The sequence below is a fragment of the Gopherus evgoodei genome, unplaced genomic scaffold (genome assembly GCF_007399415.2).
Source record: "Gopherus evgoodei ecotype Sinaloan lineage unplaced genomic scaffold, rGopEvg1_v1.p scaffold_71_arrow_ctg1, whole genome shotgun sequence".
NCBI classification, from domain to species: domain Eukaryota; kingdom Metazoa; phylum Chordata; order Testudines; family Testudinidae; genus Gopherus; species Gopherus evgoodei.
The window spans coordinates 367,956-384,298 of NW_022060092.1; the positions used below are offsets into that span (position 1 = coordinate 367,956).

Below are 16,343 nucleotides of genomic sequence, written 5' to 3' on the forward strand. Positions count from 1 at the left end.
GCCGGGGGGGGGGGGGTGTTACTGAGACAGGGCACAGCGCTGGGGGTGAATAGCAGGGGGGAGAAGTTGCTGGTGGGGTGGTCACTGAGGCAGGGCACAGCGCTGGGGGTGGATAGCCGGGGGGAGAAGTTGCTGGTGGGGGGTCACTGAGGCAGGGCACAGCGCTGGGGGTGGATAGCAAGGGGGAGAAGTTGCTGGTGGGGGGTCACTGAGGCAGGGCACAGTGCTGGGGGTGGGACAGTATGTGTAGAGTCTCTGGGGGCACCGCTATAGGGAAGCTCACAGCAGCAGGATGTGTCGTCACTGGCTGGGAGAGGGGACTATTCCGGGGAGGTGGGGGGGTTTGTAAAGCCTTTTTGAGCGCCTCCCCTGCTTTGAACTCTCAGGCTGGGGAGAAACACCATGTCCCCACCCCCAGCCCAAGAACCGCCGTGGCTGGGAAATCTTCCAGGCCAAATGCAAACCAGGGGTGCGCAGTACCTCCAGCAGGGAGAGAGGGGACCTCGCCAAAGTCCCCCTCCGTGTGTGGGGGGCAGCCCCACAAACATTCCAGACCTCCCCAGCCTTAGAGCTCTGTCCTTTATTGACCCCCGGGCAGCAGGAGAGACACAACGACCAATACAGTTTGTCTTGTGGGGGGCACTGCTGCGGGGAAGCTCGCAGCGTGGGGGACAGGGTCTGTCTGGGGTGAGTCGTACCCAGCGTCTCTCCAGCTGGGACGGGGAATGATCTGGCATCACAGCTCCATCTCCTCCAGCTGTGCCCCCTGGCCCAGGGGGAGCAGCGGGGGGGCAGCCAGGGGGCTGGGGGACAGCATAAGGGTCCGGATGGAGTGGGGTACCTGGCTCCCCGGGGGGGTCCACAGCACCAGCTCCGCAGAGGGGCTCCTGGGGCAGGGGAAGGAGACAGAGAGGTGTTAGATAATGCAATCCCGCCCCGCCCCCCTCCAGCCCCTCCATGGGGCAATACTCACAGGTACTGCAGGGGGATGCAGTCGGCCATGCTGAACTCCCCCTCCAGCACCACGCTGCCCCGCTCGGCCTCCGCCCCGCCGGCGTCCTCACTCCCTCCAGCCGCGGGCAGCCTGGGGGGGGAACACACAGCGCTGAGATGCAGCCACCTCTGGGGCGAGTCCCCTGCTCCCTATGGCCCGATGCGCCCGCACCCCCGCCCTGGGTACCTCTGCTCCGGCTGTGGGCAGTGGGCGTAATCCTGCACCCACTGTGCCCAGGCAGGGTCGGGCGCCGGACCCCGGGTGGGCAACCCATTGCCGCTGTAGACGTGGTCGTTCTCCAAGCTCAGAGTGTTGAAACGAGCCGCCATCTTCTCCTCCGACAGGAACTGCTTTGGGCCGGGCTGCCTGCGGCAGGCGGGGAGGGAAAGGGCAGCTCCCAGAATGCACTGCGCTTGCTTTCGCCAAGCTGGGGGGCTCCTGGGCTGCAGGGGCCAAGATGGGGCTTCCCAGCATGCATTGCGCAGTCATGCCAAGCCTTGGGCTCCTGAGCGCCCATGTAACCAGTCCGGCCAAGCCGGAGAGCTCCCAGAAGCCATTGCAGCACCTCACGCCAAGCCCAGGGTGTCACCTGGCAGCTGTGTTCTTGGGGAACCCGGGTGGGGCCCAGCCTGCCTGACTCCCAAGAGACCCCAGTTTACGCCTAAACAAATCTCTTGTTTCCCCGTGAACCATTCTTGTGTCTCTCCAAAACCCCTCTCCGCGCTCCGGTCAGTGCTCTGATGCCTGGATCTAAACTCTGCCTCAGTTCCCCTGCTGGGGGCTCTGCCTGGCTCCAGCACGCTGGAGCCTCCACTACCACCCCCACCCGGGACCCCCGATGGAGTCAAGCTTCCCGGAGTGGTGAGAACCCAGCTCGTGCTAGGTGTAGCTGTCTGCCCATGACCTGTGGGATCAATTATTGTTTTCTAAACCTGACTTTTATAACCAAATGTAAGTCTCGGAGGGGTGCCGGGTTAGTCTGTATCCACAAAAACGAGGAGTCCGGTGCCACCTTAAAGACTAGCTGATTTATAGGGGCAGAAGCTTTCGTGGGTAAAACCCCACTTCTTCAGATGAAGTGGGGTTTTACCCACGAAAGCTTCTACCCAAAAAAATCGGTTACTCTTTAAGGTGCTACCGGACTCCTTGTTGTTTTAATCTAATTTAAGGTCGATTTAATATTATCACTGTTTTGTCTGGCTCTCCCGTGGTTATTACCTGGCAATAAATAACGTTCATGGTTAAGCTGGTTGCTTCTCTCTCCCTCTCTGTCTCCCCATTAGGGGTGTTTTTTTGCTTCCCCATTCTCTCTGCAGCAATGCTGCTTGTACCTAAGCTAAAGGCCCCTGCTGTGCCCCCAAATCCTGTGGGGTTTGCTCAGCCAGTGGGTTATGACCAGAACAACTGTGGTGTGTGTGTAAGACCCCAGCCCTGGGGATAGCCCCATTGGGAGGGGATTGCAGCAGGGAGAAGCAGTGCCCCGTAGGAGAGCACAAGGGACACAGTCAGCACAGACCCACCCCCAGAAGAGTGAGCCTAATAAATTAGCGCACCCCAAAGTAACAGGCAAAGCTGGCAAGGGGTCTCCTGGGCTGCACTGCACCTAGTGACACGAGGCCAGGAACCTCCCAGAATGCACTGCGCTGAGTTACACCAAGAGAGGGGACTCCCAGCATGCACTGCCCCCAGTCCTGCCAAGCCCCGGGACTCTCAGCATGCACTGCCCCCACTCATACCAACCAGGGGAGCTCTCAGGAAGTCCCACCCTTGGTCTTGACAACTAGGGATCACCCAGCATGCACTGCGGCCAGGCTATGGTGAGGAGCCAGGTGGGGTTTAACCAGGAAGGGGGATGAAGGCCAATATAGGGGGGAACCCCCAGGCCTCCCCCATGATAGGGGCGAACTCCCATGTCACCCCACCCCACTCACTGCTCCTCCTTCTCCAGGCGGCGTTTGAGGGCCAGTGATGCCACGTGGGGCAGCTGGTGGGTGCTGAAACAGGAGGAGAGAGTTAAAATCAGGAGGTCCCAGCTCCCCGTCCCAGTTCTTTCAGTCCCAGCAGCCCCCCGTATGCTCACCATGGCAGTGCTGTGCCCGTGAAGCTGACCAGCCCCTGATTCCGAGCGGCCCAGGGCATCCTGCGGGGCACCTCCTGTCTCCAGTCAGGGGTCGGGGCTGTGCAGCGGGGGGAGCCTAGCCACGGGCGGCGGCTCCAGCCCATGTCCCCCCCAGGAAAGGGCAGCGCCAGGGCTCGAGGTCACTGCCAGCCCCAGCTGTCAGGGTGGGGGACCCATCCACAGGTCATCGCCTGGGGAGACAAGGGAGAGAAAGTTACATGCACAGCAACCCCGCCAATGGGGCTCACCCGGCCCTGTGCAGCTCCCAAGGCGCATGGCTGACAGATGGACCGAGCTGCTGGGCTCCCAGCATGCATTGCACCAGGTCATGTCAAGGTGAGGGACTCCCTGGATGCACCGGGCTGGGGGTGGGGGTCACGCCAAGCCATGAGGCTCCCAGGACGCACTGGGGTGGGTCACGCCGGGCTGAGGGGCTCCCAGGACGCACTGGGGTGGGTCACGCCGGGCTGAGGGGCTCCCAGGATGCACTGGGGTGGGTCATGCCAGGCCGAAGGGTCCCCAGGATGCACTGGGGGCAGGTCACGCCAGGCCGAGAGGCTCCCAGGATGCACTGGGGCAGCTCACGCCAAGCCGTGGGGCTCCCAGGATGCACTGCGGTGGGTCACGCCAAGCCGTGGGGCTCCCAGAATGCACTGGGGCAGCTCACGCCAAGCCATGGGGCTCCCAGGATGCACTGGGGTGGGTCACGCCAAGCCATGGGGCTCCCAGGATGCACTGGGGCAGCTCACGCCAAACTGTGGGCCTCCCAGGATGCACTGGGGCGGGTCATGCCAAACTGAGGGGCTCCTAGGATGCGCTGGGGTGGGTCACACCAGGCCGAAGGGTTCCCAGGATGCACTGGGGTGGGTCACGCCAGGCCATGGGGCTCCCAGGATGCGCTGGGGTGGGTCACGCCAGGCCATGGGGCTCCCAGGATGCACTGGGGTGGGTCACGCCAGGCCATGGGGCTCCCAGGATGCGCTGGGGTGGGTCACGCCAGGCTGAAGGGTTCCCAGGATGCACTGGGGTGGGTCACGCCAGGCCGAGGGGATCCCAGGACGCACTGAAGTGGGTCACGCAAAGGTGAGGGGCTCCCAGAATGCACTGGGGCGGCTCACGCCAGGCCGAAGGGTTCCCAGAATGCACTGGGGCGGCTCACGCCAGGCCGAAGGGTTCCCAGAATGCACTGGGGCGGCTCACGCCAAGCCATGGGGCTCCCAGGATGCACTGGGGCGGCTCACGCCAAGCCGTGGGGCTCCCAGAATGCACTGGGGCAGGTCACACCGGGCTGAGGGGCTCCCAGGATGCACTGGGGCGGCTCACACCAAGCCATGGGGCTCCCAGGATGCATTGCACCCAAGCACAACCCCATGAAAAGATGGGGCGGGCACTACAGAGGGGGCGTGGCTAGAAGCAGGGGGCGGGGCTGCAGTTCAGAGGTCACGCCACAGGCCGGAGTGGGGCCCGCGCGCATGCGCAGTGTGGCGGTTGCCGCCTGGGCGCGCGGCTTAGACCGTTCGTCTCGAGCCGCGGGCAGCGGTTGGGCGGTGTTCGACGCATGCGCGGTACGCACCTGGCGGAGATTTTTTTCGCACCTACCGGGGTCCTTTTTCTTGCTCCCCGTCCCCCCCACCTCAGCGTCCGTTGGATCCTCCTCCGCGGGCTTCCGGAGGGGGATGCGTGCGCAGCTTCCCCCGTCACGTGACGGGAGCGGACTAATAGACTGCGGGGCCTGCCGGGAACTGTAGTCCTTGGGCTTCTGCTGGGACGAGCCCGTCCGGTGCGTGGGGACTCCACTTCCCATCGGGTCCCGCGCGCGCTCGCTACCCCAGCCTCCCCGGGCGGGGCCGCGTTGCCTGCTGGGAGCTGTAGTCCTCGGCCGGAAGGCGCGGGTGGATGACGTCAGAGGAGCGCGACGAGGAGGCACGTTGTGTGAGAAGGCCGCATGGTGCCTCGGGAGGTAACTGGAGCCGCGGCGCGGGCAGGGGACGCGGGGGCGGCACCCAGCATGCACCGGGCGGGGGGCTCCCGGCATGCACCGGGCGGGGACCTGGCGTAGGCTGGGAGCCCCCCCCGGGTTGGCACGACCCGGCCCGGTGCATGCCGGGAGCCCCCCCGGGTTGGCGCGACCCGGCCCGGTGCATGCCGGGAGCCCCCCTGGGTTGGCGTGACCCGGCCCGGTGCATGCCGGGAGCCCCCCCGGGTTGGCGCGACCCGGCCCGGTGCATGCCGGGAGCCCCCCCTGGGTTGGCGTGACCCGGCCCGGTGCATGCCGGGAGCCCCCCTGGGTTGGCGTGACCCGGCCCGGTGCATGCCGGGAGCCCCCCCGGGTTGGCGTGACCCGGCCCGGTGCATGCCGGGAGCCCCCCTGGGTTGGCGTGACCCGCCCCGGTGCATACCGGGAGCCCCCCCCGGGTTGGCGTGACCCGGCCCGGTGCATGCCGGGAGCCCCCCTGGGTTGGCGTGACCCGGCCCGGTGCATGCCGGGAGCCCCCCGGGTTGGCGTGACCCGGCCCGGTGCATGCCGGGAGCCCCCCTGGGTTGGCGCCGCCCGCCCCGGTGCATACCGGGAGCCCCCCCCGGGTTGGCGCGACCCGGCCCGGTGCATGCCGGGAGCCCCCCCTGGGTTGGCGTGACCCGGCCCGGTGCATGCCGGGAGCCCCCCTGGGTTGGCGTGACCCGGCCCGGTGCATGCCGGGAGCCCCCCGGGTTGGCGTGACCCGGCCCGGTGCATGCCGGGAGCCCCCCTGGGTTGGCGTGACCCGGCCCGGTGCATGCCGGGAGCCCCCCTGGGTTGGCGTGACCCGGCCCGGTGCATGCCGGGAGCCCCCCGGGTTGGCGTGACCCGGCCCGGTGCATGCCGGGAGACCCCCGGGTTGGCGTGACCCGGCCCGGTGCATGCCGGGAGCCCCCCGGGTTGGCGTGACCCGGCCCGGTGCATGCCGGGAGTCCCTCGGGTTGGCGCCGCCCGCCCCGGTGCATGCCGGGAGCCCCCCTGGGTTGGCGTGACCCAGCCTGGTGCATGCCGGGAGTCCCCCGGGTTGGCGCCGCCCGCCCTGGTGCATGCCGGGAGCCCCCCGGGTTGGCGTGATCCGGCCCGGTGCATGCCGGGAGCGTGTATCCCAGTACTTAACCTCCTAACCCGCACTCCGTTCTGCCCCCAGATGGACGCTCAGCGTGCGCTGGAGCTGCTGCACATGACCGTCTTCTCCCAGAGCGTCTCGCCCTGTGGCAAGTACCTGGCAGCTGGGAACAACTATGGGGAGATCGCCATCTTCAGGTAACCCCCACCCTGCCCCACATCGCCCTCTGCCCCCTCGGGGCTGCTCCCACCCTCTCACCACCCTCTGCTCCCCCACAGCCTCTCGGCAGCGCTGAGCTCTGAAGCCAAGGAGGAGAGCAAGAAGCCGGTGGTGTCCTTCACAGGTAGGTGCCTGTCGGGCACGGGAGTGAGGGGTGATGGGGGATTCCCAGCATGCGTTTGGGCCACTCGCACCAACCTGGAGGGAGCCCGGGGTGCTTCATGCCTGGTCACACCAACCTGAGTAGCTCCCAGAATGCAATGTGCCCAGTCACATCAAACCAGAGGGCTCCCAGCATGCATTGTGCCTGGTCACGCCAATCTGGGGAGCTCCCAGAATGCACTACATCCAGTCACACCAAACCAGAGGGCTCCCAGCATGCATTGTGCCTGGTCATGCCAACATGGGTAGCTCCTAGAATGCACTGCACCCAGTCATGCCAAGGAGCTCCCATCATTCACCGAATCCAGCTGCCCTGCCTGTCCCCCAACACTGACGCCGCCTCGCTGCCCTCCGCAGCCCACGACGGCCCGGTCTACGCCATGGTATCCACCGAGCGGCAGCTGCTCAGCTCCGGCAACGGCGAGCTCAGGGCCTGGAACTGGAGCGACATCGTCAAGAAGGTGAGATGTGCCGCTCCCCTCCCCGCGTGTCCTGGGCTCCTGGGTCCCTGCTGACACCACCTCCCCTGCCCTGGGCTCCTGGGTCTCTGCTGATGCCCCTGCCCCGGGCTCCTGGGTTCTTCCTAACGCTGCGTCTCCCCCTGGCAGGGGTGCAAGGAAGCCTGGAGCCGCAGACCCCCGTACAGGTGAGCCCCCCCGTCCCCTGTCCCCACCCCCTTTGCTCTCTCACTCCTCCTCTCTCTCCTGTGCCAGGAGTAGCCTGGAGGTGCCCGAGATCAACAGCCTTCAGCTGAACCCCAAGGTGAGCCACCTTGCATTGTGGGAAGGGGGGTGCCCCTCTGTCCCCCAGCTCCCCCTCACCTGCTGTCTCTCTGCCCTTCACCCGCAGGATAACAGCATCCTGCTGGCCGGGGGCGACTGCGCCGTGCACGCCATGGACCTGGAGTCCGGCACCTTCACCGTGAGTGTGGGGTGGGGGGCACCATGGAGCTGGGGGGACCATGGGAGCCTGTGGGTGCAGCAACAGGCCACCAGGGGGAGCCCCCTTTGGTCACTGCTGGGGAAATGTGCAGGGTCGCACTGAAACGGGAGGGTAGCGTCTGTTTGTCCCTGTTCACCCCCGTCTGTCTGTCCTTGTCTGTGTGCCTGTCTTCCTGTCTGTCTGTCCCCATCCACCCCTGTCTGTCGGTCAGTCTGCGTCTGTCTGTGCCCATCTTCCCGTCTGTCTGTCCCTGTTCACCCCCGTCTGTCTGTCCCTGTCTGTGTGCCTGTCTTCCTGTCTGTCTGTCCCCATCCACCCCCGTCTGTCCAGCTCTCCGTCGCCGTCCACCCGTCAGCCGTCTGTCTGTCCCCGTCCACCCCTGTCTGTCGGTCAGTCTGCGTCTGTCTGTGCCCATCTTCCCGTCTGTCTGTCTGTCCCCGTCCACCCCTGTCTGTCAGTCAGTCTGCCTCTCTCTGTGCCTATCTTCCCATTTGTCTGTCCCTGTCTGTCTGTCCTCTTCTGTCTGTCCCTGTCCACCCCATCTGTCGGTCTGTCCTCGTCTGTGTGTCCCCGTCTGTCTGTCCCCGTCCTCCCGTCTGTCCTCATCTGTCTGTGCCCATCTTCCCGTCTGTCTGTCCCCGTCCTCCCGTCTGTCTCCGTCTGTCTGTCCCCATCCACCCTTGTCTGTCGGTCTGTCCCCGTCTGTGCGTGCCCATCTGTCTGTCCCCGTCCTCCCGTCTGTCTGTCCCTGTCTGTCTGTCCTCGTCTGTCTGTCTGTCCCCATTTGTCTGTCCTTGTCCACCCCATCTGTCGGTCTGTCCTCGTCTGTCTGTCCCCGTCTGTGTGTGCCCATCTTCCCGCCTGTCCCGGTCTGTGTGTGCCCATCTTCCCGTCTGTCTGTCCCCATCCTCCCGTCTGTCTCCGTCTGTCTGTCCCCGTCCACCCTTGTCTGTCGGTCTGTCCCCGTCTGTGTGTGCCCGTCTGTCTGTCCCCGTCCTCCCGTCTGTCTGTCCCCGTCCACCACCATCTGTCTGTGCCCATCTGTGTGAGCCCATCTTCCCGTCTATTTGTCCCTGTCTGTCCCCGTCCTCCCGTCTATCTGTCCCCATTTGTCTGTCCCCATCCACTCCCGTCTATCGGTCTGTCCCCGTCTGTCGGTGCCCATCCTCCCGTCTATCTGTCCCCGTCTGTCTGTCTCCGTCCACCCTTGTCTGTCTGTCTGTCCCCTTCTCTGTGTCCCCATCCCCCCCGTCTGTCTGTCCCCCTGTGCCCACTCTCTCTCCCTGTCTCCCAGCACGAGTTCCGGGGGCACAGCGACTACGTGCACTGCCTGGCGCTGCGGGACCAGTCCCAGGAGTGTCTGTCAGGCAGCGAGGACGGCACCGTGCGCATGTGGGGTGAGGAGCCGCCGTCGTGACACCCCTGTTCATCCTGAGCTCTAGGGCGGGGGGTGACTTGGAGCCTGGGGCCCTCTCCATGTCCTCTGGGATGGCGGGGGGCCGTCCATGTGCCCCCCTGCCACAGGCTGAGCGGTGATAAGGGCCCATCCCGCTGCTATCTCTCTGCCGGGGGCAGGTGATGACTTTGGGGGTGAGGGAGGCCCTGCCCCCCTCACACCGAGTTCTCTGTTGCAGATCTACGCACGGGGGCACAGGTCCATCTCATCGAAGTGCACAAATACGAGGTAACAACAGCTCCCCCCGCCTGTTCTAACCACCAGAGCCAACTTCCCTCCCAGAGCCGGGGAGAGAACCCAGGAGTCCTGGCTCCCAGCCCCCCCCCCTGCTGTAATCCACCAGACCCCACTCCCCTCCCAGAGCTGGGGAGAGAACCCAGGAGTGCACCCAGCCCCCCCTGCTCTAACCACCAGCCCCCACTCCCCTCCTAGACCTGGGGAGAGAACCCAGGAGTCCTGGCTCCCAGCCCCCCCCTGCTGTAATCCACCAGACCCCACTCCCCTCCCAGAGCCAGGGAGAGAACCCAGGAGTGCACCCAGCCCCCCCTGCTCTAACCACCAGACCCCACTCCCCTCCCAGACCTGGGGAGAGAACCCAGGAGTCCTGGCTCCCAGCCCCCCTGCTCTAACCCACCAGAACCCACTCCCCTCCCAGAGCTGGGGAGAGAACCCAGGAGTCCTGGCTCCTAGCCCCCCCTGTTCTGACCCACCAGACCCCACTCCCCTCCCAGAGCTGGGGAGAGAACCCAGGAGTCCTGGCTCCCAGCCCCCCCTGCTCTAACCACCAGCCCCCCCTCCCCTCCTAGAGCTGGGGAGAGAACCCAGGAGTCCTGGCTCCTAGCCCCCCCTGTTCTGACCCACCAGACCCCACTCCCCTCCCAGAGCTGGGGAGAGAACCCAGGAGTCCAGGCTTCCAGCCCCCCTGCTGTAACCCACCAGACCCCACTGCTCCCGCATTAACGGTCCCTCCTTCCCCTCCGGCAGGAATGCAGCCGGCCCCAGCACGGGAAGTGGATCCGGTGCCTGGCGACAGACTGTGACTGGATGGTGCGTGAGTTCCCAAGAGGGGGTGCTGAGGGCTCTGGTTGCACCTGGGTGGTAAAGTCACCACCTCCCCTATTGCGCGAGGCCAGGGGGGCTGCGGGGACGAGACGGGCCCAGCCCAGTCGCGTGAGGCCGGGGGGGCTGCAGGGCCGCACTGGGCCCAGTTGTGCGAGGCTGTGGGGCTGCACTGGGCCCAGTCGTGTGAGGCTGGGGGGCTGCGGGGACGGGACAGGCCCAGTTGTGTGAGGCCGGGGGGGCTGTGGGGCTGCACTGGGCCCAGTCGTGCGAGGCTGGGGGGCTGCGGGGATGGGACAGGCCCAGTCGTGCGAGGCTGGGGGGCTGCGGGGACGGGACAGGCCCAGTCGCGTGAGGCCAGGGGGGCTGTGGGGCCGCACTGGGCCCAGTCGTGCGAGGCTGGGGGGCTGTGGGGACGGGACGGGCCCAGTCGCGTGAGGCCAGGGGGGCTGCAGGGCCGCGCTGGGCCATCGTGCGAGGCCAGGGGGTTCCTAGGATGCACTGGGCTTGGTAACAGTTTCCCCCTGGCTGCGAGGGCTTGGCCTGAGACACAGAGGCTCATGGGATACAGGCTGTGGGGGGTCTCGGCGACGTCTGACCCCGTCTCTTCCCCCAGGTGTGCGGGGGGGGGCCGGCGCTCACCCTCTGGCACCTGCGCTCCGTGACCCCCACCACGGTCTTCCCCCTGCCCCACTGCCAGCAGCACGTCATGTTCTACCAGGACCTGGTGAGTGCCCCCCACACTGCGCCCCCCACACTGCGCCAGCCCCGAGCTCGTCCGTGCCTCCTCCCCCCCGCTGGCTAGTCGCCCAGCCAGCACGCGCCGGGTGGGCAGGCGTGGGGCCTCTTCTTTCCCCTGGGGGGCGTTCATTCCTCCCTTCCTTCCTTCGTTCTCTTCCCCTGTGTCGTTTGTTCTTCCTATTGCCCTGCGGGTTCGTTCACGTTTTTCATTGACTTACTCGTTTGTTCTCCTCCCTGGTTCATTCATTCTCCCCCTTGGTTCATTCTTTTTACTGATTCATTCCCGCATTTTCTTCTTTCATTCTGTTCCCCGATTCATTCTTTCTAGCATTCATTCGTTCTCCTTCCCGGTTCATTCATCCTTTCTTTCTATTTCTCCATTTGGGCCATTTTCATTCTTTCTTCATTCTTTCTTTCTCTTATTGTTCATTCCTCATTGGGGTTCTTTGTTCGTTTGTTCTTTTCCCGTTTGTTTTCATTTTTCTTTGCGTTCTTTCTTGCCTTCTTCCTTCCTCCTTCCCTCTGGGGCACCTGCCATTGGTCGCCATTGTTCTTTTCTTCTTTTTCATTCATTCGTTCTCTTGCCCCGTTAGTTCCCACCTTTGTTCTGTTTTTCCTCCATTCATTCTCTTCCTCCGTGGTTTTATTTCACTTTTTTCCCCGTTCGTTCTGTTCTCCTGTTGGTTTGTTCATTTGTTCTTTTTTCATTGTTTTCTTTCTGTTACCCTCTTCCTCCCTTCTTTGTCCTGCCCTCTTCATTCGTTCTCTTCCCCGGCGTGTTCATTTGTTCGCTTTTTTAATCATCCCTTTGTTCTAGCCCAGTGGGGCTCAGACGTTTGCACTGGTGACCTCCTTTCACTAACAGGCCTCTGAGCGCGACCCCGTTATACGTTAAAAACGCTCTTGTATATTTAACACCACTATAAATGCTGGAGGCAATGTGGGGTTTGGGGTGGAGGCTGGCAGCTCTCGACACCCCATGTAATAACCTCGCGACTTGAGGGGTCCCGACCCCCAGTTTGAGACCCCCTGGTCTAGCCCTTGGTTCCTTCTTTTTTGTTCTGTCCCCCAGGTCATTTTTTCACTCGTTCTTTCCGTCTCTCTCTCGTTTCTTCATTTGATTTCTGAGGTTCTTTTCCTCCGTCCCTGTCCAGCCGTTCAGCTCGTCATTCGTTTCCATTTGTTCGTTCATGTCGGCGCCTTTTCTCGTCTGGCCCGTTCCCCCTTTCGTATGATTGGTCTTTGTAATGCTCTCTCCATTCAGTCTAGTCCCCTCTTTTCTTCCCATCCCCCCGCTCGTTCATTCCCTCCGTTATCTCCCGGGGGCTCTCACTAACCCCCCTGCCCCGTCTCTGCCCCCCAGATCCTCTCGGCAGGGCACAGCCCGGCCATCAACCACCTGCAGATCAGCGGGGAAGTCAGGGCTCAGATCCCCTGCACGCCCCGCTCCGTCCACTCGCTCTGCGTCAACGAGCACTCCCCTGAGCACAAGGTAGGGGGCGCCCCACCCGCGCGGGGGGCTGGGAGTGACATGGCTCGGGGGGAGGGGCTGAGAGTGGGGGCGGGGCTGGGATTGGAGTGATTGGAAGGTACTTAACTGGGGGGACTTGGAGTGGAGTCAGGCACCTAGCTGAGAGGAGGGGGAGGGCAGGGGGCTGGGAAGGGGGGCTCTGGGGCAGGGACTAATCCAGCCCAATGGGGTCCCCGGGATCCTGGCCCCACTGATTCCCCACTCCCCATTGGTCTGACCCCCAGGTGCTGACGGCCGCCGGGAGCAGCCACAAAGTCGACGTCTTCACCAACTTCAGCTACCGGGCGTTTTCCCTCTGCTTCGCGTAGCGCCCCCCCAGCGCCCCCCGATCCCCTCCCCCCACCCCTAATCCCACACCCCTTCAGCTACCGGGCATTTTCCCTCTGCTTCACGTAGGGCCCCCCAGTGCCCCGATCCCGTCCCCCACCCCGATCCCACTCCCCTCCTGCTTCGCATAGCACCCCCCAATCCCCTCCCTGATCCCCTCCCCCACCCCTAATCCCTCACCCCTTCAGCTACCGGGCGTTTTCCCTCTGCTTCGCGTAGCGCCCCCCCAGCACCCCCCGATCCCCTCCTCTGATCCCCTCCCCCACCCCTAATCCCACACCCCTTCAGCTACCGGGCATTTTCCCTCTGCTTCACGTAGGGCCCCCCAGTGCCCCGATCCCGTCCCCCACCCCGATCGCACTCCCCTTCTGCTTTGCGTAGCACCCCCCAATCCCCTCCCTGATCCCCTCCCCCACCCCTAATCCCACACCCCTTCAGCTACCGGGCGTTTTCCCTCTGCTTCGCGTAGCGCCCCCCCAGCACCCCCCGATCCCTTCCTCTGATCCCCTCCCCCACCCCCAATCCCACACCCCTTCAGCTACCGGGCGTTTTTCCCTCTGCTTCATGTAGGGCCCCCCAGCCCCCCGATCCCCTCCCCCACCCCTAATCCCACACCCCTTCAGCTACCGGGCGTTTTCCCTCTACTTCGCATAGGGCCCCCCAGTGCCCCTCGATCCCCTCCTCTGATCCTCTCCCCCACCCCTAATCCCCCACGCCTTCAGCTACCGGGCATTTTTCCTCTGCTTCGGGTAGCGCCCCCGATCCCCTCCCCCACCCCAATCCCACACCCCTTCTGCTTTGCGTAGCGCCCCCCAGCCCCCCGATCCCCTCCTCTGATCCCCTCCCCCACCCCTAATCCCACACCCCTTCAGCTACCGGGCGTTTTCCCTCTGCTTCGCGTAGCGCCCCCCCAGCACCCCCCGATCCCTTCCTCTGATCCCCTCCCCCACCCCCAATCCCACACCCCTTCAGCTACCGGGCGTTTTCCCTCTGCTTCATGTAGGGCCCCCCAGCCCCCCGATCCCCTCCTCTGATCCCCTCCCCCACCCCTAATCCCACACCCCTTCAGCTACCAGGCGTTTTCCCTCTGCTTCGCGTAGCGCCCCCCCAGCGCCCCCCGATCCCCTCCTCTGATCCCCTCCCCCACCCCTAATCCCCCACCCCTTCAGATACCGGGCGTTTTCCCTCTGCTTCGCGTAGCGCTCCCCAGCCCTTCGATCCCGCCCCCCACCCCCGATTCCACCCCTTCCACTCCAGAGCCCCCCCAGGCACCTTTCCCTGCTCACTTTTGGTTTTTTCTCTTCTGTTTATTTTATTAATAAAATCCAGGTGACCCCCCCCTCGCCCGTCTCTGTGCCCCGGGGGTTCCTGCTGCTCAGGAGTTTGGCGGGGAGATCTGGAGCGGGGGGGTGCACGGAGCAGTCGCCCCACAGATCTGGGGGTGCACCGAGGCAGCGTTTGACGTGGAGGGCAGGAATGTGTTTAGCCAACCTGTGTTACCCAGAACCATGAGGAGCCGGGGCGGAGAATCCCAGCCGGGCCCCTCGCGTGGGCCATGCAGCCGGCTCCGCCTCCGGCCTCGCTGACTGCGCCCAGCTCTGGTGTGCGGCCTGCTGCCGGTTTCGTCACAGTTCGCGGTACAGCACCTCCGCCTCCGCCTAGGTCGCCGGGCTCGGGGCTCTCTGCCCGGTAGCCGGCCCTGGGCGACTGGGGGACCTGGCACCACACTCATCCCCGGGTCACTCGCAGCTGGTGTGAGTGACTCAGCGGGGACCCCGCAAGGGGAATGGGGGTGACACTGGCGATCGCGGGGGGAGCCGGCCTGGATCAGAGAAGGAGCCCTGGGGATTCCGAACCCGGCGAGCCTGGGGCTACGCGCAGCAGGAGACACTGGAGCTGAGTCTGAACGTGGGAGGTACCGTAAAGGGTGTGACAGCGGGGAACTGCCCCAGGGAGGCCAGGGGAGCCAGGCAGCAAATCCTCGGTCTAAGAGGCAACCCCCCCTTGCTCCAACAGCCCCCACTCCCCTCCCAGAGCTGGGGAGAGAACCCAGGAGTCCTGGCTCCCAGCCCCCCCTGCTCTAACCACCAGCCCCCACTCCTCTCCCAGAGCTGGGGAGAGAACCCAGGAGTCCTGGCTCCCAGCCCCCCCTGCTCTAACCACCAGCCCCCACTCCCCTCCCAGAGCTGGGGAGAGAACCCAGGAGTCCTGGCTCCCAGCCTCCCCTGCTCTAACCACCAGCCCTCCCTTCCCCTCCCCTCCTGGAGCTGGGGAGAGAACCCAGGAGTCCTGGCTCCCAGCCTCCCCTGCTCTAACCACCAGCCCCCACTCCCCTCCCAGAGCTGGGGAGAGAACCCAGGAGTCCTGGCTCCCAGCCCCCCCTGCTCTAACCACCAGCCCCCCCTCCCCTCCCCTCCCCTCCCAGAGCTGGGGAGAGAACCCAGGAGTCCTGGCTCCCAGCCCCTCCTGCTCTAACCACCAGCCCCCACTCCCCTCCCCTCCCGGAGCTGGGGAGAGAACTTAGGAGTCCTGGCTCCCAGCCCCTCCTGCTCTAACCACCAGCCCCCACTCCCCTCCCAGAGCCGGGCAGAGAACCCAGGAGTCCTGGCTCCCAGCCCCCCTGCTGTAACCACCAGCCCCCCCTCCCCTCCCCTCCCCTCCCCTCCTAGAGCTGGGGAGAGAACCCAGGAGTCCTGGCTCCCAGCCCCCCTGCTGTAACCACCAGCCCCCCGTCCCCTCCCAGAGCTGGGGAGAGAACCCAGGAGTCCTGGCTCCCAGCCCCTCCTGCTCTAACCACCAGCCCCCCTCCCCTCCCCTCCTAGAGCTGGGGAGAGAACCCAGGAGTCCTGGCTCCCAGCCCCCCTGCTGTAACCACCAGCCCCCCGTCCCCTCCCAGAGCCAGGGAGAGAACCCAGGAGTCCTGGCTCCCAGCCCCCCCTGCTCTAAACACCAGCCCCCCGTCCCCTCCCAGAGCTGGGGAGAGAACCCAGGAGTCCTGGCTCCCAGCCCCCCCTGCTCTAACCACCAGCCCCCCGTCCCCTCCCAGAGCTGGGGAGAGAACCCAGAAGTCCTGGCTCCCAGCCCGTTTGACTCTCACCAGATGAGGGTCTGGCCCCTTTGCTCAGACGTTCTTAATCTCACAAGTAACCCAAAGGTGGGGGGCAGTTTGCTCCTTTGTGCCTCATGGGGCTGGGAAACTTCTCCCAGTTCCAGGCCTGGGTCCCTCCATGCTGGTTCCTTGCCCGGCCTCATGGGACCTGTTCCACGGCAGCGGGTCCCGTGTCCACAGGGACGAGCGGGGCCCAGCCCCGGGTGCCAGGATTCACACAACTGGGCTCACTCCCCCCGGGCCAGGGCTGGACCTGGGATCTGTTTCTGCTCTTCCACCCGCCTGCTGGGTGACCTAGGGCGAGTCGCTTCATGGCAGCGTGCCTCAGTTTCCCCATCTGGCCAATGGGGCTAATGACGGGGGCTGGGAAGGGTGGTGGCAGAGCCGGGGTGGGTCCTGCCCGGGCTGCAGCGCTACGTTCCCACGAGCTGGGCTCTTCTATTTAACGTTTACGTTGTGGTGGGGGCCTAGGGGCCAACCTGGCAAAGGGGGGGCTTGGTTTGCGTGAATCCATTTTCCGGGGGGGAAGGATCAGAACGGAGGTTTCCCAGCCGCTTGCTGCCTGGTTCCCAGTTTGTGCTGGTCGGGAACAAGTTCCCGA

General features: G+C 65.0%; 2 protein-coding genes across 6 annotated transcripts; one reads left to right on the forward strand and one right to left on the reverse strand.

Annotated features, from left to right (window-relative positions):
• Nucleotides 1-564: 564 nt before the first annotated feature.
• Nucleotides 565-4,800, reverse strand: HCFC1R1 (host cell factor C1 regulator 1). 3 transcript variants are annotated; one of them, XM_030547782.1, is made up of 6 exons: nt 4,713-4,800; nt 3,075-3,304; nt 2,926-2,988; nt 1,181-1,360; nt 974-1,084; nt 565-887 (listed from the first exon to the last, which is right to left on the reverse strand). In XM_030547782.1, exons 2-6 carry the CDS (start codon nt 3,215-3,217, stop codon nt 737-739), a joined length of 648 nt encoding a protein of 215 aa, XP_030403642.1. In that variant the 5' UTR covers nt 3,218-3,304; nt 4,713-4,800; the 3' UTR covers nt 565-736. The 3 variants fall into 3 exon arrangements, with proteins under 3 accessions (XP_030403642.1, XP_030403643.1, XP_030403641.1); XM_030547783.1 differs by having other exon boundaries at nt 2,929-2,988; nt 4,687-4,792; XM_030547781.1 differs by having other exon boundaries at nt 4,687-4,791.
• Nucleotides 4,801-4,910: 110 nt separating this feature from the next.
• THOC6 (THO complex 6) lies at nt 4,911-13,971 on the forward strand. Of its 3 annotated transcripts, none has more exons than XM_030547778.1 (13): nt 4,911-5,036; nt 6,278-6,393; nt 6,475-6,539; nt 6,935-7,038; nt 7,186-7,223; nt 7,291-7,339; nt 7,427-7,498; nt 8,814-8,916; nt 9,154-9,203; nt 9,960-10,022; nt 10,651-10,761; nt 12,139-12,267; nt 12,531-13,971. In XM_030547778.1, exons 1-13 carry the CDS (start codon nt 5,010-5,012, stop codon nt 12,612-12,614), a joined length of 1,011 nt encoding a protein of 336 aa, XP_030403638.1. In that variant the 5' UTR covers nt 4,911-5,009; the 3' UTR covers nt 12,615-13,971. The 3 variants fall into 3 exon arrangements, with proteins under 3 accessions (XP_030403638.1, XP_030403639.1, XP_030403640.1); XM_030547779.1 differs by having other exon boundaries at nt 4,971-5,073; XM_030547780.1 differs by lacking the exon at nt 4,911-5,036 and adding an exon at nt 5,649-5,672.
• Nucleotides 13,972-16,343: the final 2,372 nt, after the last annotated feature.